This window comes from Polistes fuscatus, unplaced genomic scaffold, assembly GCF_010416935.1.
Source record: "Polistes fuscatus isolate 324 unplaced genomic scaffold, CU_Pfus_HIC Scaffold7, whole genome shotgun sequence".
In the NCBI taxonomy this organism is placed as follows: domain Eukaryota; kingdom Metazoa; phylum Arthropoda; class Insecta; order Hymenoptera; family Vespidae; genus Polistes; species Polistes fuscatus.
Window position 1 is genome coordinate 587,303 of NW_025113151.1, and position 21,511 is coordinate 608,813.

Below are 21,511 nucleotides of genomic sequence, written 5' to 3' on the forward strand. Positions count from 1 at the left end.
AAGCAGGCTCGACCATAATTCTATACGGATCCTTCTTTTTCTTTCGATATCGCGCACTCCTCCTACTTTCCTGCTAAATTAACGATCCCACCCTAATGCGCTAAATGTTATATATATATATAAATAACGCCAGTTGAACAACAACAATTTACTCGCTCGAAAATTCGAATTTACTGCGGTTCGTTAAACTTCTCGTCGAGAGTTTTCACGGCAAAAAGTTTTACACACAAATAGTTCTTATCAGTTATTTTAATGTACAGAGTGGGCCAAAAGTTTGTATCTAAAGGGGTAAGAGTCTCGAAAGGTGATTTCTCAAAATGAATTACTCTTCCTTCCGCAACTTCAAAGAGAATAGTCGACTTTTGTAATAATCTAGGAACGCGTGGAAAGAAATGGGAAGAAATGGGAAGAAATGGGAAGGGATAAGAAGGGCAGGGATCGTATAAGTTCGGTAAGCGTTGGCATGGCCATTATCGGTATTAACGGTCGAATTCGACGAGTGCCTGCGGCTTCGGTATAACTGCAATTAAGGGCGACGCTCGAGAAAGCGATTCGTGCCAAATGCATACCCCTCCGCATAGTTCTCGTGGCTCCACCAACGGCAAACTTCCAAAGGGGTTGCTTTGTAATCCCTTCCTTGCCAATGTAAATTACGCTTGGAAATTAATAATAATTATTCTAGATAACGGCTACGAGTATTTCGACGCTTGTTAAGAATTTATCAAATAACCTTTGACCTACTTACTCTCGTAATTTACATATTTTTTCCTCTTTTACACGGGAGCGCAGTTATATTATCTACCTCCCGTAATATATCCATATCCCTATTAAAAATTAATCGATACGCTTTAAAAAGTCCATTTCATTTGCCCGTCAGACTGCAAATGCATCCCTCGACAAGCGTTTTTTCCAGGATTATGCAATTTATCGATGCCTTTTTTTTTTCTTCGTACCGAACGCCTATTAAATTTGTAATAAAAAAGGCTTCTCCTATCATAAGAGAAAAAGAAAAACGAATAGGGATGAAGATTATCCTATAAATAGAAAAAGAAAAGAGAAAGAGATAGCAAATTGAATAGGATAAAAAAATATATTTGTTAAATAAACACACCGAGAAGAAAAAAAGAAAAATAAAAAAGCCTATTTTATTGGAACATTTCGTACGTATTTGTTTTTATATTGTAACGTTGGTAGAGCCCTGGACCGATATGAGCATTTTAATAACGTGGACAAAAGGTTTTCTCTCTCTCTTTCTCTTTTCTACCAAGCAACGATGTCCAACGATTTGCATGAAATTGAAAGCCCCTTGGGCGCCGATCGCCAGAATCTCGTTAGAATGGAAATAGCGAATTGAAATTTTCACTGGTACAGTACATATTACATACATACATATATTCATAGAAAATAGGTACACGTTACGTTCATACACCGAGAATTTTGAAGAGGATTCGATCGATATATTCCTATTGTATTCTTACCTTCGAGTTCGTACACATACGCGCACCCGCATAGGGTGTCCCAAAAGGTTTGACCTATACCATAGGATCCCTTGGATACGTTTCTAAAATATGAGACAAATCTTTTGGCAAACCCTGTATGCACGTATATCCAAGAAATATCGAATTTGCGTTCTTCTCTTTCCGTTTTTGGTTTCGATTCGAACGAATCTAACAATTCGATTCGACATTTTCTTTTCTTTTCAAATTATCGACCCAAAACACGTCATTTTCTTTTCCTTATTCTTTTTGTATCTTCTATCTCTAACGTAAGTTTTTTTTCTTCCTTTTTTTAGGTTTCTCATATACGGGGAATTCCATGGATTCCATAGAAGAATTTTTATATGGGCGATAATTTTTAAGAACGACTGACTCGTTTTTCTTCAATCTCGAGATATCGAAGGGAAGGTGGTACGTTAGTAAAATACATATGCACGTATTCTTGGCAAGAAAATCAATATCCATTTATACTTGCTCTTGCGAACGTCACACGTAAGCTCGTCGAGGTGAGAATCGATTAGGTTTATGAGAAATGTATCGATCGCGTTTTTTGGAATTCACTTTTTTCGTAATTAAAAGGAAAAAAAGAAAGGAACAAACGTAAATAATCGATGAAGTATTTCCCACGAATGTATTCTCGCTATTCTTATCTCCGAACCATTCCGAATCTCATGAAAATTCAAATGACCGAGTAAAGATAGCAGACGACCGGTTAAAATGACATTTTCTTTCTTTCCTTGTTCGAATCAAAGTTTCCCCGGGATAACTAAATTCCGAAGGGATTCGCTAAGGAAAAAATCATAAATTCCAAAATGATCTGGCTGTCCAAAGTTGAACATATTATCAGTTTCAACAGCGTTCATTTTTCCAGATTGAAAAGGCAAGACGTGGAATTGCGGTAAGGACGAAGTAGACAGGGGTAGATTAATACTATCCACATCAATCTCCATCGAGGTTGAAGGGACGTCTGCCCTACGGGAAAGCATCTCTACTACCACCACCATAGTTTCTTCTACGTACACAGAGATTCACTTAGATTTTATCCTCGTCTATCTTTCATTTTCAAACCTAGATCCTGGCTAGATGAAAAACAAGCAAAAATACTGCTTCCTGATCGAGCCTTAATGTCGGAATTTACATTGACTTTTATCACTTAGCAAAGTCAATTTATGATCTCTATAATCTTCGGAATGATTCTAACGTTTAACTAGATCCCATGGATCTCCGATAGAACATTTTCATGCGGGATAAATTGATCGATAAATCTTGAAATTTGTTCCTTTTCTTGTTCCCTTTTTTACTCGAATGATTTTTATGATATTATGGTATTTGTGAAAAATTAGATGGGGATTCGATTCGATGGGAAAAAAGAAGGTGGGACGAAGGAGATGAAGTACGAGGGGGGGGGGAGAAAAAAAAGTAGCTTTTCTTTTTCGAACAAAAGGCACCTTATTTCACGCTCGATATATCCTACCTCAGACACGATCGTTAAGATACCTATTCTCGCGATATGTGCGACTTTCTTTCTCCGTTCGCAATCTTCTTTTTATCTATAGCTTATCTTTTTCTTTTCATTTCGTTTTTTCCGCCAACAGGGTTTCCAAATGGAATAGGCACCGTTGTATACATTCCTGCCATTCTCTCTCGATGCAAATTTATCCATTCGAATGCAAAACCAATTCTCTCCGACTAATAAAGAATAAAATATTATAAATAAATAGGTTAACGCGAGCGGAGATACCTCGAAAACCTCGAGTATCTTTCTACCAATGTTTATTTCGCGGAGAAATAGTTCCTAAATAAGATTTACTCGGTATAACTAATCGATTTGACCCTTTTCGAGTGGAACACAGCTCGAAGGAGAAAACCCGGTACAAGATGATCGCAGTTGTCGAATAGAGATCGAGCAAAGTTTGTCGCAACTTTAGATTGAGTTCAATCTCCTTTGGCGTTGCTCTTACCCTTGGGCCTTTTCATCCCTTTTACCATCCCTCTTAGTATCCCTCGCTCGCTTGTCATCTAATACCGAATTAACTTCCAAGAAAATCAACATTTTTATATACCTAAAATACTCGCAAAATTATCTAGCAAAAAATGTCGCAATTGATTAACGCTATTAGCTTTAATTTTAAAATTAACCCTTCCATTTTATTTTTTAATCTTCAGTTTCGAAGAAAGGATCCTACGAAAAGGTTTTCGGTCGCGTTCCCGAGTAAAATCTCATATCGTTCGTTTGATAAGTACCTACGAAGAGAAAAAGGAGTAAAGGGATGTAAGTTCTGATCTTTAACGGGGGATGAAATAAATCGCGTCACGGAGGGTGCTCGAGAAACTCCATTTGATATTTTTCTTTCAACCGTGGAAATGTTTCCAATCGTTCCGAATATATTCCTACGCCGACTTGCGAACGCGTAGTCAAAAATATCAGAAAGATAATATCCACGAGTCGAATAAGAAAATGCTACGCGCTCGGAGAATTTGCTTTTATTTTTCTTATTACTTTTCTTTATTTTTATTATTATTATTATTATTATTTGACAAATAACTCCTTCCTCGGCAAGAATCCCCTTTCGCCGTCTCACCCCTAGCGCTTATTCCGTCTTCTTCTTTTTTTTCTTTCTTCTCGCGCTCGGATTTATTGAAATTTTATGCGGGAACTCGATGAAGTCCAACTTGGGAATTTTATCGGTTAGGTCTAACTGACTGGACCTTATATTACATTGGGAGCATCCATTTCCCTTTGGAGAAACCGATCTCTTTCTCGGTTATTCTACTCTTCCTTTCGAATCTTAGATTGCTATGTCTGATATCTCTGTTTCAACGGGATAAAGGGATTCCCTCTCGATGGACCGAGTCCGGCTCATGTTTCAAAAATATGAACATGCGCGACGATCGAGCGATCGGATGAATTCGGATGAATTCGGATGTGGTATTACGCCGGACTCTTCGAGGAATTGGATTTTATTGGGATCGCGTTTGGATGTTTTTTTCCCAATGGAAAATATCTACAAAATTTGTACGATAAATTAGAGTAGTCGCGTAACGAAAAGAACCGAGTTAGCCCACCCTGTCCCAGTGACCTTCGAGCGAGTAATCATCGATAAAGAAAAATGTTACAAAAGTCACTCACCCTAGGTTATGGTTATCGGTATTGTCAGCTGCATCTTCGGTCACGGAATCCAGGGTGAGGGGACCCTGCGTGACGTCGACCCCCATGCTGCCCAGATCCAAGCTCGCGTAAGTTCTGCGTGCTTGAACCCTCGTGCCGCCTCCGCCGCCGCCGCCTCCGCCACCGCCGGTGACCTCTCCACCCCTGCCGCCATTCCCAACTAATTCTTGATATAATTCATCGTAGAGGGAGCTGCCATTTCCGTTGCTGTTCAACGCATCATCGAGACGTGCCGGATCCAAATGATAATTTGGATTCTCGAAGGAAAGCAATCCATTTTCTAAACGAAACAACAAACCATTTTCGTTCGTCAATTAGGAGTTTAAGACGATCGTTTCGTTATCGAAAGATTACATTAATACGATGTTACATGTATAAAGAAGAAAGAGATAGATAGACAATATACGACAAAAACAAAGTGTATTCTCGTTTTCGTTGTTCTCGCAGCTACTCACTGATCATCCTGAGACAAATGGCAGTCGCGAGAACGATGTTGTAGAGCCATTGACAGAAAGTATCCATGTTCCTCCGACGATCGTCATATTGTCAAAAGTATCCCTTCGATCTTCCATATACACGTACAAAACACTCTAACAATCGTTTCTCTATTCTTCCCACCGCTATACGTATTATATATATTTGCCAATTAATTTCTTTACTTATCGGTAAATGGAATACTTTTGATCTCTCTGTCTATCTCTTTCCTGAAATCAATGAAATCATTAATTGGACTCCTTGGAAATTTTTCATTTACCCGCGGGAGTATTTTTTCGAATGATTATACTCGAAACGTTGGGTCGATTAAAGCGTTAAATCGATTTTTCCACCACTTAGGTATCTTTTGTACTTTGTTTGTTTAAAGATGAAAAGAGATAGAGCTAGAGAGAATGAAAGAGGTGGGAGGTGGCTCGTGACAGGTGGGAACGAACGAACGAACAATGGAGAATCGTTCCGAAGAGCTAATTAGTCGATCGAATTAAAACGACGTATACCTATGTGCGACGGCATACTTTTTTTATTCTTTTTTTCTTATCATTCGAGTACCCTTGCGCGTTCAATCGCAGAAGTCAAAAAGAAGACCCGGGATCATTCATTTTTCCGCTATTTCATTTGATCAATACTCTAGCTTTAAGAAATTTCAGCGTTGCGTTTGTTAAAGTGACGAAGCGAAACTAAATTTGACAGAAATTCATTAATTTATTTGCATCGATGGGGAAAAGTTGAAAGGAACACAGTAGTTTCGAACGAGATTAAATTTGCATTGATTTCTCGGAGCCGGGGAAAAAAATTTATTGGAAATAGTCAGGGACGTGTTATGAACCAGAAACTGTCGATACGGTCGACGAACAATTTATTTCAAAACTAAACTGGATGTAAATTAACGCGGAACGAGTAACCAAACTATAAGTTCCCGTAAAGTTTCGCGCAAAATTCGGATCAACGTCTAACGCCGAAAGTAAATACATTGGAAATTAATGGAAGTAATGATCCACTCGTAATGATTTTAATTTAATCACAAACCGGATGCACAATCCTTGAAAGTAATCGAATCGTAAACGCATTCGCACGTCGGTAGATCTAAAAAAAATCACACGCAAGTGTACGTAGTTTTCTTTGTCTCTAAATGATATAACATATATTTGTTATAAAAATATGTATATAAATTTAAAAGTGACAACTAAATATAGAGAAAATCGCGTCGGTATTTGCAGCACAAAAGTCTAGTAATCAAGGGAATCAACGGTGACGAAGCGTTCGGAACTCTCGTCTCGTTAAAAATTCAACGATCCACTCGTAAATAAACTCGCTTTATTTCGAGCATGGGTTCATTGTAAAAAGGAACAGCGACAAACTCGTTAGGGTTAGTGTCACGCATTCGTTCCACGAACTTTTTCCCTCCCCTCGGTAATAATTATCGCTCGAATTTGACGGAAAGAGTTTTCTCGCACTGTGGGGGGCGGTAAAGAAAGAAAAAAAAAAGAAGCCGTAAAAAAGGGAATAAAACAGGGGCAGTCGAGACGGCACTTTGCCCAAGCAAATTGACTAACTGCAGTTGCAGTTGCAGTTGCAGTTCAAGTGCATCTCGTTATTTGACGGGAAAGGAAAGTTTTAAGCGAGCGGGGGAGAGAGAGAGAGTTTTGTCGCCGCCCTCGATGAGTCACCAAATCGATTCCTCCCACGAAGTCTAGTTGAACTTTGCGAGGGGGAACCTTGGGGTGGGGGCCGTACACCGAACGACTGCCAATGAGTAGCCTTCCTTCGGCATTCTTACATAAGTCTTGTACCCTCGCTTATATTCTTTCATACAGCTCTATCGAGTCCTTTTTTTATTGCTACCTTTGTTCATGGAGTAGTACCGCAATTAAAGTTGCGTAACAGGTTGTGCGGTTTCGTTTAATTGATCGGCCGTGGTCGTAATCGAGGCAACGATTCGCATGTGCCACCTTTTCTATTCCCATTTACGGTTAGTACGGCGAGTAGTTAATCACTCTAGGCCTTAACGTTTGCTTCCTTTTTTAACGATTTCAATATTTGACGCAGGATAAAGTGATTTGCGTTAGATTCGGCCTGCTCGAGGAAACTTTGCCTTGGAACGATTATGTTCGAGATCGAGAAGATTCCGCGCTTATTCTATCTAAATTCTCTTTCTCTTTTCCACGCGTACACACCCTAACACGCAAGGACCCATAACATCGGAGTTACGAGCTTAAATGTCTTTTGCAGAGAATACCACGAGAGAGAGAGAAAGAGAGAATGGGGTGCGAAGAAGCAAGTGCCGTGTCGTCTCGTTATGGCGAAAAAAGGCCCTGGCAATTTCGAAAGAGCCCGTTAAGTTTTATGGCGTCTGCGAATGAGGCGGAAGGGAGTCGAAAGAGAAGGGTGCGCGGGGGCGGTGGGAGTGGGGGCCAGAAGGTCAAGATTTTCGGTCAACGCAGCATCGATTTGTATGGTCCAATCGAGTAGTCATAGTATAAGAACTATGAGTCATACTTTTCCAACTTCTTATCCCCTCTCGGTTACGCGTCGAATAGGCGTGCGTTCGCGGGTGTATGTGCGCGCGCGCGCGTTATATTCTTATCCGTTCTCGCTCAATTACATCGATCGTACTCGATATTATCGTTCGGTTCGCTTCGAGAAAGTGGAAATTCGTGCTTCTATTGGAACATTCAACGACCTTCCTTCCTATATCCTTTTGTTGGCGTGTGTGTGTGTGTGTGTTTATATGTGCAATGGACGATGAGAGAACCGAGCTATGACGCATACTTGGAAAAGACTCGTCTTGTCGGCGCTTAGACGTCCTGGCGCCATTCACTTACGGCGCCGCACGCAAGCCTCAAACGCAGATTAACCTCGTCCCAACCTTCCCGTATAGTTGGATATACACGGGCTTATCAGTTTGCTCGATGACAACATTTCTTCGTGTGATCGATAGAGAACCTTTTCTTTTTTTACCTCTACCGATGATATTGGAAACTTACTGGGCTAGAATTATTGGCTTTTCTTCCAAGGTTCAGCTTAATTCGAGCCGTAAGCTTAATCAAGATGTTTATCATAATCCAGGGAATACTACCTAATCGCAATCTCTGGGATACTTTTTTCATTCTTCTCGACTCATCGCAAAGGGAGAGAGGGACATTTTGCTTCAATCCCGAAAGGTCGATTAAAAATGCTCTTTGTCTTTTTAATTATCGGTCAAAGAAACAAAGGTTTATCAACTAACCGTAATGCCACAGCGAACGAGAATTCTTATTGGTTCGTTCCTACTTTTTTCTTTTTTTCTTCTTTGGCGTCGAATGGAACTAAAGTAAAAGGGCTTAAAGGGCTTCCGTTTGTAATTAAACGACATTGCAGCGCATTGCATGAACCGTAAGACTCAATCGAGGAAAGTAGTCTGGAGGCGAGGGTGACTAACCATAAGTCGTCGTTGTCGGGAGTAAAAAGAAAATACACGCGTTACTCGCGCGAATTGAACGTATACTCTTATTCATATTCATCCAACGTCCCAACCAGCTTTTATACGTCCCATAAAGCAGAAGACACGATATTTAAGTGCCCGTATCCTACGACCTATCTTAAATACGACACCTGTAGACGCGTTAATTCTTTACGCGTGGTAGTTTATTAAACCCAACCATTTGATCCAATTGAAATATATTTTTGCCGCGTCATTAAGAATTTATTCGACTCGTTCAACGTTCTATTCGCTCATCGGATTCTTCATTTTATTATATCTCTCCTATCGATCCCAATATCTAACCGTACCTATTTGATATTGAAATAAACGCGCGTATCTTGGTACTGGTCACACGAACGAGAGTCCAGTTTAGTCGTATTTGTTCGGAGACGAATTAAGACCGATCGATAAAACGGCAACAGAGTGGCTCGAGCTAGGCGATAGACTTTGCGATAGGTCAGAGCGAAACGATAGTTTGTCACGCATGCAGAAAAATGACGCGAATCAACTTAAAGACTCTCTCCCACTCTCTCATTATATTTATTTCCTCTTACCATTATTATTAAACTGAACGAAAGTAAATTATTATCAAGACTTTTCGTTATTTCCTCTTGCTGTCATTCTCCCATGCAGGTACTTTGTTTTGACCGAAAGCCTATTCCTGGTTCAAGGTAATTCAAATATATATATACGATACGTCTACCAAGTTATTTCTCATTCTTATTGTTAGACGTCTTCGTTACCACTAAGGAAAGACGCCACCTTAATCCGATTTGACGCTATCTTTTAACCTAGTTTCCTTCTACACGCCATTTTCTTTAGCAACCCGTGCCGCCAATTTTCGATCCTTCCCAAATTCCTAATAGAAATAAAAATGTAATTAAGGATGAAGGTAGGAGTTTTTGTCATCGATTAAACTACGGGGTGGATATAAAATGTAGCGATCTCTTGTTCGTTTTACCCAACCCCCATCGTCTTTATCTTTAACATCGATCTACCCGTAGTAATCCCATTGTTTTACGGCAGACCGTTAACGCGTCCACACCCCGTGTAGACCACAGTGAGCTTTTCCGAGTCGCGGATTTGGCCAAGCTTTTCAGCAGGTTCTTTTGTTCGAAAGCGGAAAGCTGCCGTTGGCGTATACGCTTAACCACGACGGGTATTACGGAAGACGGAAAGAAAGGAACGGAGGAGGCAACATAAGGCACCCGATTCCGCCCTGTCTGACTTATTCTCTAGTTTTATCACTTGCCAGTAATAAAGGTCTAACGTTAATCCACCGAGCCAGGAATATATTCTATAAAGCCCCATTGCAAATTTACTCTATTTTATTTTCATTTAAGAAAACAATATTATTATATTGTCGTTGATTCTCGACGCGTATAACGAGACAAATTTGAAATAATCTTGCGCGTTGTCAAAGTTGTGAAAAATCGGTTAAACGAAGAGAATCCTTTGTGGACAATTTTGTATCGTCCGTTTGGCGTTTTATGATCACCTCGGTCGTTTCCTCGACGATGAAATATCATCGGTTAGATGTTTTTGACCTCCGACGCGTACGTTTTGTAGCAGCAACCCTCTTCTCTTCTCTTCGCTTTTCTTTCAGCCCTCGCCCAGGCAGCGACGTCTTAACACCCTAATACCCGTCGTGCAGCACGTACTACTCGTACCAAAGGCCTTTAAGACATCTTTCGGTTTTACCGTACGGTACCTACCGTAAAACCGATATTGCCACGATCCCAGTGAAATTTTTAGCGAGAATCGTCTAACCGTTCGGTTGCCATGGCGTCTAAAATACTAATCCCGCTTTTCTAAACGCAACGGCATTCCTTCCATCGACCTTTACCGTTTACGGGTTTCGACAAGAGGAAAATAAAATGAAGAATTAAGTACTTTATCGACGTTTACAGATTAACCGATCTAATCGTTAGATATGCCCCGAGGGATTGCGTCGAATACTACAGCCCTGCGAGAACGTTTATTTTATTTTCTAATTTTGTAATGTGCCTTTTAAACGATTATTCGTGCAAAATAGTACCGACAATGGAAGTAGACTTTAAACGTCTTGCTTAAGCTTATAACGAGACACAATTAACTGTTACACACGGTATAAAGACTTCTCATAGCTAGGTATTAGTAGAATCGTAATTTGCTAACGTAAGCGAGGATTATCCGCATGGCAACGACTCGCGTGCATAATCTTCCATGTATTTCCTTCTTCCGCCCACGTTTACTTTCCATCCCTTTGCTTTCCATCGTTTGCAAACGAATAGACAAAGTTATTCGATTATCGTCTAACGCGAAACTACCATACCGAACGATGATTATTTTCGTCATTTCGTTAACGAGATTACGTTCTTGAAAAATTTCTAAGAAAGATGGCACGCTTTAATTATCGCCCAAATTATTTTCCCGTACAATTGTCGAGGGTTCACCAAAAGTTCCACGGTTAACCAATAAAGGAAACTCCAAGGATTGTATTCTCGAACAATTTTCAGAGTTTAATGGTGGCCAATGGGAAGAAAAGGAAGATTAAACGCGGCCCAGTTAATATACCAAGAAATACTGTTATTGCCGATAATATTTTGAGAAAAAGGGTAAACGTCTCTCCTTTCTCTCTCTCTCTCTCTTTCTCTTTCCGGCATCCTGAAATCTCCTTATACCTTTAGGATCTTTTCTTTTTTATTTTTTTTTTAAGAAAGGGTTGCAAGCGACGAATCTTCCTCCTTTCTTCTCGGCCTTCGCGTAAATCATGTTTTTCTTTTTTGTTTTTTTTTTCTCTCTCGGCGTTGAAGTCACCAGTAAAAAATTTACGACAAAGGCTCGACGAAAAGCCCTTCAGGGTTTTACGAACCCTTTCTACTCAGACTTTCTCTTATAGCTCTATCGATTTCATCTATTTTGTTTTCTTTTTATATCTAGGAACTTCAAGATCTCGCTTTGTTTTAAAAATAATTACGGAACATAAATAATTTAGATTCTTTTTTTAGGGAGTAAATAAAGAATGACAGAAAGTGCGAATAGACTAGGCGTGTATGGTAACGTATCCAACGTTGAAATAAATCAACTTCGGCCCGACTTTTTTGTACTCCGTTGGATCGTAAAAGTATTAACCAATTAAAAAGAACATAGACGAAAAGAGAAAGAGAGTAACGCGATCGATCAAAATGAAAAGCTCGAAGCTTTCGTAGCTTTGCTCTTTCCCCCATTTACAGGAGCTGGCATCTCGCCAGTGAACCTTTTCATCGAATTTCTTTTAAAGCCATAGAGAAGCAAAGCCATAGAGAGCCAAAGACGCGTTACTAGAAAAAAAAGAGAGAGAGAGAGAGAGTTATGGAGCTCTAAAATGAGAAAAGTCTGACACCATTAAACCAACTCTCGAAAGATAAAACTTGCCAGCATCTATCTATTATATTTTCACTCTTTTCGTATTTCGCGTGGTCAATATTTGTGGCCGAGAAGTGGCCTAAGTCCTCGATGCAAACCTGATGCGACATAAACGTCATGCAATCCTGACGTCAACTAATTGTTTGTTCGATCAATTCTATAAACATTGTTCCGGCGAAACCCATTAAATGCGATCATTATCAATTTTCCTTTTTATTGCACTACTTCCTGGAATAAACATACTAACGCATAGACAAACACCGATAATGAACTCCGCAGAGTGAGGGAGAGAGAGCTAGTCATCGTTTTTTTATTTCGTTCCATCATTTTTGCCTATAATACTTATCTGCTTCTAAAGGAATAAATAAATAAACGAAAGCCTAGGTATTCTCGCGCTTGTTTCCCTTTTTTAATGGAATAATACTCGCTTAATCGCCCTTTTCAAATGTTCCAAAGAAAGAATCTTTGTTAATTAATTTCAATGTTGCGGTTCTCCTCGGCCAGAATACGTGGTGTTAGAAAGAAAAGGCGGGGAATTCATTCATCGAGTATTACTCTCTATTAAATAAAGAATAAAATACAAAGAAAAGGAAAAAGGGCAAGAAATATAATGAAGTTAAGTTTAACCATAAAATTAGATACCAGCACCGAAACGACCAAGATTAAGTTCTTTAAGCTCTGAAATTCTTTGTTCGAGATAAAACAAAAAGTTAGGGGTGGGGGGGGAAAAAAGTAAATTTGAAATTCTTCTTGCGCGTAAAAATAAAGGGGTTGGCAAAGGGGGTAGTATATGACGTATTAATCGAGTAACACGTGGGGGAGAAATAAAAACAGGATTTGCGGTTAACGTGGTCAAGAAGAGAAAAAGAGAAAGAGAGTGAAAAAAAGTGCTTGGTGTCGAAGGGGGTGTTGTATCCGTGCAAAGGGGAAAAAACTGAATAGAGGAGAGAGAGAGTACCCCCGTACCCTCTGCAGGAGGGGATGCGGAATGCCGTGGCGTCAACGTAACTACGAGGGTGGAATTACAAAGGGGTTAATCAACGCGCATATATACAACGGCCTTGGCTTTCGAGTCCACGGTTTGTAACTGCACTCTCTTTTCTATACCATAGAGTTTCCCCATAGAGTTTAGACCATAGAAATCGTCGGAGAGAAACGCTTGTATTTCATACGAGTTTTTGGTGTCCCATATAAATTTATCCGTTGGAATCCTTTTATTCGGCATATTTATAGATACGTATTTTTACGCGTATATCTATATGTTTTTTTTCGTATTATTACTTTATTGATATTCTGTTTATTCGAGGAAATATTTATGAGGATGAATTTTACGTAAACAAATTCCGATCGATCGGGTTGGGTAGATGATAAAAAGAAATAATTTTTCGCACGAGTCGGAGCGCCGCAGTTGCCATAAATAAAATTTCCAACGATAAGAAAAAACTCGAGTAACGCTCTTGCATACTTATAGATATTACGACTCGCATAATTAATTATTATTCCTGATAGGTAATCGCGCGATGGCAGGAGAAACAAAAGAAACACAAACGTAGCTGCGAGGAGTAACGAATTACTACGTGCCATAAATGTGTAATAAATTACTATGAATTAATGAGATTTTAACGGTCCGATATTTCAACGGTTACGTGGAAACATTTTTCATGCATGCATGCATGCATATATGTAATGGAATTGAAAAGAAATGTTAACGATACGCAGGCCGGTGGCAAGAGTTCCAAGCGTTTTATAAATAATTATTCACAACGGTATGCTGATAGGGAAGGTAGGTGGTACATAGAAAAGGTATGCGCGGAGAGACCGATGAATTTGATCTTGATTAAAAAGTGAAGAACACGCGAAATATATACGCATTCGCGTAGTCTTCTGGGACGTCCCGCAAATTTATAGTTAACTCGAAGAATGGGACGGGTGGTAGGTGAAAAAGGAACGAGAGACAAGAAAAGGGAAGACAGAGAGGGCTGGGGGGGGGTGTTGTAACGTTATTACGTTGGATTCTTGGCTAATTCGAAACAACCTTCTCATTCCGCGTCCCACCCCTGATGCCCTCCACGCTCCCATCTGCCAACTTGGATTACAAGGCAAGAAAATTGGAAGAGAAAATTGCCATTTCATACTTGAACGATTATTTTAGCTAAAACTCAACGAAGAACTGCCTTCGCAAATCAGCCGTACTCTTCCTCTCTCTAGAATTATTCTTATCTGTTTAGAAAAATATATCTGTGCGATAATAATGATAAACAAAAAATCAGACGAAATAGCTCAATAATAGGAAAATCATCTCCTCTTCTTCTTCTTCTTCTTCTTCTTCGCTTCCGTCTGTCTGTCTTTGTCCATCTTTTTCTTTTTGGTAGAATAATAACGTACAAAAGAGATTAAAAAAGTAAAAGGGCTAAGGGTCTCTCGAGAAATTCGTGACTAATTAGGACAATGGCGGAGTACTCGGTGTGAGTAAGCAAGATTTTAATGGACGGGTCTCTTCCGATCATTAAAGAGAAGTGCTCTTTTCCCGTTATGCCTGCCTCCTCCTCCCGCCCCTCCTGCCCTCCTTTTTTTCCTTTGCTTCTCTTCTCTTCTGGCATCTAATCATCCATCCTCTTCGATCCGAGATGCTGGATTATCTCAAAGGGACGAAATAATGAAAACGAATTGTCCAAAGATTGGGATGAATTATTTGTTTCTCAATCAAGGTCTAATTCACACACACAGACACACGCAACGGTTCGTTTCCATCTTCTTTCAATCTTTCTAATTATATTTTATATACACACAGGAATATTTTAAACAAATGACGGTGTTTTTTCGAATTAAGATAAGTAACAAGAAAATAATTAGGTACGCGCGGTTAAGAATTGAAAAGTTGCATAAATTTGGAGGCATTTTGTCGAACCCCATAAGCCAATATACTAATTAAGAGAATGAATTATTAGCGGTGTAACTCGAAGGTAAATTAGCACGCGACACTTGGTTATCGTATCTCTCATTGAATTATTCATACGATATATTCTCGGTCGAGTGGATACTTGACTCATTCCAACCGCGATAACGTATTATTTCGTGAAAATTATCATTTTCGATAGGAATAATCTTATTCAATTGATCATTTAGAATCATTTCGAAAGCTGGGCCATTTGTTCCTCGGCTAGTCGAGTTCCTTCCCTTCCGACCATCACCACCACTACCACCGATTCATGGAACTTGTTAAAAAAAAGTCAAAGAAAAAGACTAGATCGAGGAGAAATGAAAAATATTATGATGGTAAATTAGTCAGCGGGCCGAATACAAAGCTCTCTTTGTCCGTTTCCCTTTGAACGTCGGTCTCTCAAGTTTGCTGCTACGTCTGCCTTTATACCGTACTTAAGCCGCTATCATAATTATGGGAGGTTATGAGACATAAAAAGAGGGGTGGAAAGGAGGTTGCGAGAGACGCGAAAGCACTTTCGCTCACATTCATAAATTCCAGAGTATATTTACACTTCTAGTCGCCGAATGTGAGGAGAAACGTGAGAAGAAGGGACGGAGGGTGGGAGGGAGGGAGGAAGGGGGAGTTAACGTTCTTGGTAAATATATTCAAAGTTTGTATGGAGCTTCGTTAATGCTAAAGATAAAAGTCTTAGCGAACAATATATGCGCATAGTTGTGTGTACGCGTATGAATAATATCAAAGCTTTTCTGCAAAGTATTTACTCGCGCTATGCGTCATTATTATTGTAAGAAAAATATAATATCAAGATATATAGGAAAGAAAAAGAAGTATTATCGCGTGGCATCGTTAGGAAAGAATTTTCCGATAGGATTTCCAAGGGAAATTAAATGGAAATGTTAAGGCAACAACGAGTAGTTTCGTTCGTTCGCAAAGATTCCTCGTGTCGTTAAAGTTCTTGGGGTCGAATGGTGAAACGCGCGCATACGGGGTATAATACGCTAAGAACGAGCGAGAAAAACACGGGAACCGAAGGGGAAGGAAAAATTTGGCGGGTGGCGTGAAAAGTTTTTCCACCTAGGAGGAAGGTTTTCCTCTCTCTCTCTCTTCTCTTTTCTCTTGGAAGGAGGAAACGTAAACGGGGAGGAAGAGAGACGGGAAGAGAAAAAGCATTTTACCAGTCGCGGAGCACGAAGTTACGAGAACACTTGGGAAACAGGGCCAGACAAAGTGTGCTCGCGCTCTGCTTCAAAAATTCTTTTCCCTTCGAGAGAGAAAAAGAAAGTTTATCGCTCGTCGTCTTCGTCCTCGTCGGAGGAGGAGGAGGAGGAGGAGGAGGAGGAGAAAAAGCGTAGGGAAAACTCTGGCGAGTCTTTAAAAAAAAAATCTCGGAAATTATTAGACCCGCTCTCTTGTTGTTCGAGAAAGCTTTACCACCAACGTATGAAAACTTTTTAGAAACGTTTCCTGTGTCGACTGGATAACGATAACTCTATATATATATATATATATATTTATATACGTATGCGGCAGCCAAGTTTTCCAAAAAAATATCTAACCAAATGTGTCATTCGAGCGATAATTATTAAAACAACAATGTAATAATTAATTAAAACAACAATGACGTAGATAGGAAAAGGATCTCTCCCCGTCTGTTTTAATTAGTTACACGTCTAACGACGAACCACGTAATTGCCTTTGTTTTATCATCTTTCCTTCGAGGCCGAATCGTATCTCGAAACTTTCTCGAAATTACTCTCCGCCTCTCGCCTTTCTACTTTCCACGAAAGGCGAATGAAATTCTCTTAACTCGTTTTCACACTTCGACATTACCCACCATGGAGAAAACGAATTCTCTTTGTCGTTGGAACTTCAAAGAGCAAACTTTCGATATATTTTCGACAAATATTTGTACGTAAATACGCATATTCGTTACAAATTGCATTAGAAACGAAAGGAAATTTAATTAACGCGTTACCGCGATAATAATTGCAATGTATAAAAAACATTATAACAATAATGAAATGAATACAAATGTATAAGTCGAACGAGAGAACGTACTCTTGCCCTTTTCCATATAAATTCGGCCATTTCCATGGAACATTTCTTATCTCTTCCAGATCTAACGGTACCATAAATCCTTAAGGAACGGACACCAGTGGTGCTAATCGAGACGAAGAAGTTCGAAAAAGAGTCTCGTAGTGGACCCGCAAACACACATTTCCAGAGATTCTATTCCCTTCTCTCTCTCTTTCTGTCTATCTATCTTTCCGTCGTAGGTGTCCATCTATCTATCTATTTCTCTCTAGCTCTGCAGTAAGAGTTTTATCCGTAGGATGAAGTGGAAGGCTTTGGGTCTCCCCCGTAGCTCCGAAGTCTCAGGGATTTTCTCGTATGTTTTTTCGTTGGTAACGAGATCAGTTTTTCTCTCTCTCTCTCTTACACACCTATGAAGCACCTAGGGCTTCAACTAGAGCAGATCGGTAGTGTTCCACCCTAGCAGCAACATTCGTCCCTAGTGCAGCAAGCTCTCCTCCTCCTCCTCCTCCTCCTCCTCCTCCTCCTCTTCTCGGCTAATCTTGTTACCAACGATACCTACCCTCTTAATCCGCAGGAGTTCGTCTACGAACGAGCACCTAATCGTCCACCGATCCTGACTATTCGACTTTGGATCGGCGCATCGATTTTTTATGGGATCGGATAACGTCTCTTTTATTTCATCCAGGGTATACCAAAGTGTAACTTAACGAGTCGAGTATTTGCAGATGCTATTAGATGTCCAGGACGATAATATTAATCTTCGGAGACTACGAGGCAAAGATGCAATATTTAGAATTGCCGATGACAAGATCCAGCAGGAAGCATCAGGCCTTAATGGAAGACTGGAACCCTTGGGGCAACTTAGGGACACACTACACTCTCGACATTGTAGATGCTTAACTACTTCGACGTGGATGACCACTGTTAATGCCATACCCTTGTTTTCTTCAACGGTGCGCAAAGATAGGACAAACAATGGCGGTCTGGTGCAAAATTAACGTCAGGACTGGCTCTCTGATATTTTGGAGATGCCCACGGGAAAACTCTAGCCAGAGGGCTAGTCATCCCTATCTCTCCCTTTCTCTCTCTCTCTCTTTCTCTCTCTGTGTCTCTCCGTTCATTTACCTCTAGATGGAAATTGCAATTAGAAAACGAGCCAGTCTGAATATTCTTCAATGACATACGCGATTTATCTTGAAAAGTAAATCAACCCGATCTAACGCTTAGATAAATTCTCCAAATTGGCAATTCCAAAGATTATGCTTATTTGTAGATAAATTTAATCGTTTTCTTTAGAATAAAATGTTATTTTTCAATGAGATATATAAGACTGGACGTTTTCCGAGTTGAAAGAAAAAGGTTGAGAAGTGGATACGTTGGACATACTGATCCAAAACTTATATATATGTCATACACATAAACGTTGTAGGAGAAGGACGAGAGAAAACAGAGATAGTCCTGTCGTCGAGAGGATTACTCGTAGGATGCAAGCTGGAAGACGATTACGTGGTTGGTAGCATGAACTAGAGGGTGATCTACTGTTCGTTCAACGAATACAACCTCGTAGTACACGTGTCTAAGGGTTTTGGGACCCTTTCGAGTCCTTTACCGAGCCCTCTGCCAAGCTCGAGCTTCTCTGCTAGAATTTTGAGGGATTAGGATAGGAAAATGGAAGCATCCTCTAGAAACTCTCATGCGAGTAAGAGCTATAACTTTGAAGGGTCACGATGTTGACTCTCGAATATTAATAGGCTTCTTTTCGTCTCTCCGTATTAGCCCTTTTGTACCTTTTTTTTTTGTATTTTTATTTTCCTATTCCTTAGGATCAAATCGGAGAATCCAAATTGGCGATTCAGCTTAGATTTCTATACGTCGTTCACTCGAGAAAAATAATCCAAATAAATATCTAATGACGAGAGAATCTGACCGGAGAAGGAAAAATTTCAAACTACTCGAATTAATCCGTAAATTGACACGTCCCATAAAAATTTGTCAATGACATTCTCCTCTAGCATGGTATCCCTTTTGCTAACGGTACACTACTACAAAGTATCCATTAGCGAGTGAAGTAGAGTTTTACTTGGCACAGAGCTCCCGATGCAAATGAAATAACCGGCCCACTTTTCCAACAGGGATCATTGACCTATTCGTCACTATCCATCTCTTTCCCTACCTCCCTATACCTTCTCCCTTCCTCCTTCGCTCTCCGATTCTGTCTCTTTCTCGTTTTCAGAATAATTGAGTTGGGACACATGCACGCGGGTCGTCCCTGATTGCAGACGATGAGCGTGGGAGGAAACGAGAGAGGGAAAGGGACAGAGAAGAGAGAGAGAAATGCAACATACAAAGAGCTAAAAGCTTAACACGTCAAATGGATACACGTATTTGCTCTTCGCCTCTCCAGTTCAAACAGGCACGCGTGAACGTACTCGTAATACCTGCACGAACGATTTACTGTAGTATATACTATATACATATATGTATATCTCTATCCATGTAGAATCTCTATCACGCACACCCACGCACACCCACTCACTCTCTCTCTCTCTCTCTCTTTATTGCATGCATCGCTTTTAGAGTACAGATACCCTTACACCAAGATCTGATTAACTCTCTTGATGAAGGGATTACGCTGTATTTGGTATATACACCTCGACCTTTGCCACCCGCAAAATGAATCTGTCCTAAAGACTGCTTGCTTCTAAAAAATCACTGTTTCTAACTCTCCGTGCATAGAAATAGAAATTGGAAGCTCGTAATACAATTTACGTACGTTTATCTATGTAGGAAACATCTTGAAAGGAAACACATATTTTTGTATATTTCTTATTCTCCGCTCTCTCTCTCTCTCTCTCTCTCTCTCTGTTATCTTTTTATGGTAGCTTTATCCAGAGAAAATTTATGGCAAATTGTTTTAACCGTTTTGTATAAGGGGGGTGGGAGTTCAGGGTGTAACACCTGGTGCACGAAATATACCTCCGGAATACGAAGAGAAACGAAACTCAGCGATTTCATCCCGAAAGATGGTACAACCTCGTCTATATTTTTTTTTATTTCTTCTTATTCTTTACGACTTTGCGAGAAATGAAGAAGATAGAATAATTTCGAATTTTCAATTCTCGAATTATTTCTAACTATCGTCAAACGATACGATTCGATACGACATATTTATCTCTGTTTGTATAAATATATAAATGTTCGATATGAACGCGTAAACCTTATCAATTGTGCATTCATAAATGATAAAGAAAGAAAAAGAAATACGTTAGAGAAAAATATATAAAAGGAAAGCAATGAAGTTGGGAGGAAGGGGGTGAATCGAAGATAGTGGGAACTCATCGCGAATGCACCCCAAGTATCTCGTTCGTCTCGCCTTACGGGATGCGAGTTGCATGCGTTTTGGAGAGACGTGCCGAGCAATATACGCACACAAAGCCGATGCAACGTATCCGGATACATGTGTGCCTTCTATTCGTATTTTAGATACGAGAGAAAGAGAAGGAGAAACACGGAGGATGGGTTGACCGAGGGTACGATTTACGTCCAAGCTTAGAAACGTAGAGACAATTCCAAAGTCAAGACTCTGACATGCCAATAAAAAGATAAGAAGGATCGGGGAAAATCGTTCAAACACGAGGGAACAACTTGACAATGCGCCCGTTAACGTTCCGCAACGGAAACTAAAATCGATTACCAAATGTTTCTCTTTTCTAATTTAAGAAACGCGTTCCCTTGAATTCCGAACGAGGAAGACAGCGGTGGGAGTCAAAAAGAGTTAAAAAGGTCCGGGCATGCTAACTTTCAGGTAATTAAGTGCGCCGAAACTTACTTAAGATCTTTAATTGCGTTTCATATATACGAATGGAATAGCGAATAACTTTTGGAAACTTTCGTAGACACCTCTTTGTCAGCCTTTTCCAGAGAATACGCGACCCAAGTTGGATCAAACAAATAGTTCAATTTGTTGTTGCTATTTTCCATCTCTCTCTCTCTCCCCTTTTACTTCTTTTCATTCTTTCATGAATATATACAACTCTCGTTGCAAAATACTTCATCCTATAAAACGTATTATTTCGTAACGAAATATTCATATACGGAGTGAACCTATTGTTAACACCGCGTCGCGTTAAACTGATCCTGCTCGGTTGAAACTACTCCCTCGTACTTTTTTCTCTTTAAAAAAAAAATAAAAATATAAAAAAATATTCAATATTCGCGTAACACGATTTTAAATGCGCGTTGTGCTGTTGTTTGTTTCGTTAATATTTTGAAAAAGTCTGTTTCATAGATAAAATATAAAATGGTATCGATAATGTTATCATTGTTGCGCGCAACATGATTCGATAAATGCGTAGATTCGCGTATCACGATTTATCGAATGAACGATCATAGTTCAAGTATTTACGAGGAATGTATACCAAAGTGGGGAACAAATTGGTCAATCCACTTCGATATCGATGCAACAATTAGCTAATGCATCGGCCCGATCATCGATGTTAACCATCCTTCTATAGAGATGCGTG

The 21,511-nt window shown here is 39.8% G+C and overlaps 1 protein-coding gene across 8 annotated transcripts in view; it reads right to left on the bottom strand.

Annotated features, from left to right (window-relative positions):
- The window catches only part of LOC122524315 (protein Fe65 homolog), a 69,261-nt gene that overhangs the window by 17,707 nt on the left and 30,043 nt on the right, over positions 1-21,511 (bottom strand). For 7 of the 8 annotated variants that reach the window (XM_043646482.1, XM_043646483.1, XM_043646487.1 and 4 more), the window contains one exon: positions 4,627-4,945. In XM_043646482.1, the coding sequence (XP_043502417.1) occupies positions 4,627-4,945 (319 nt within the window). Of the gene's footprint in view, positions 1-4,626; positions 4,946-5,120; positions 5,203-21,511 lie in introns of those variants that run through there. The other variant, XM_043646486.1, reaches the window with a different exon arrangement.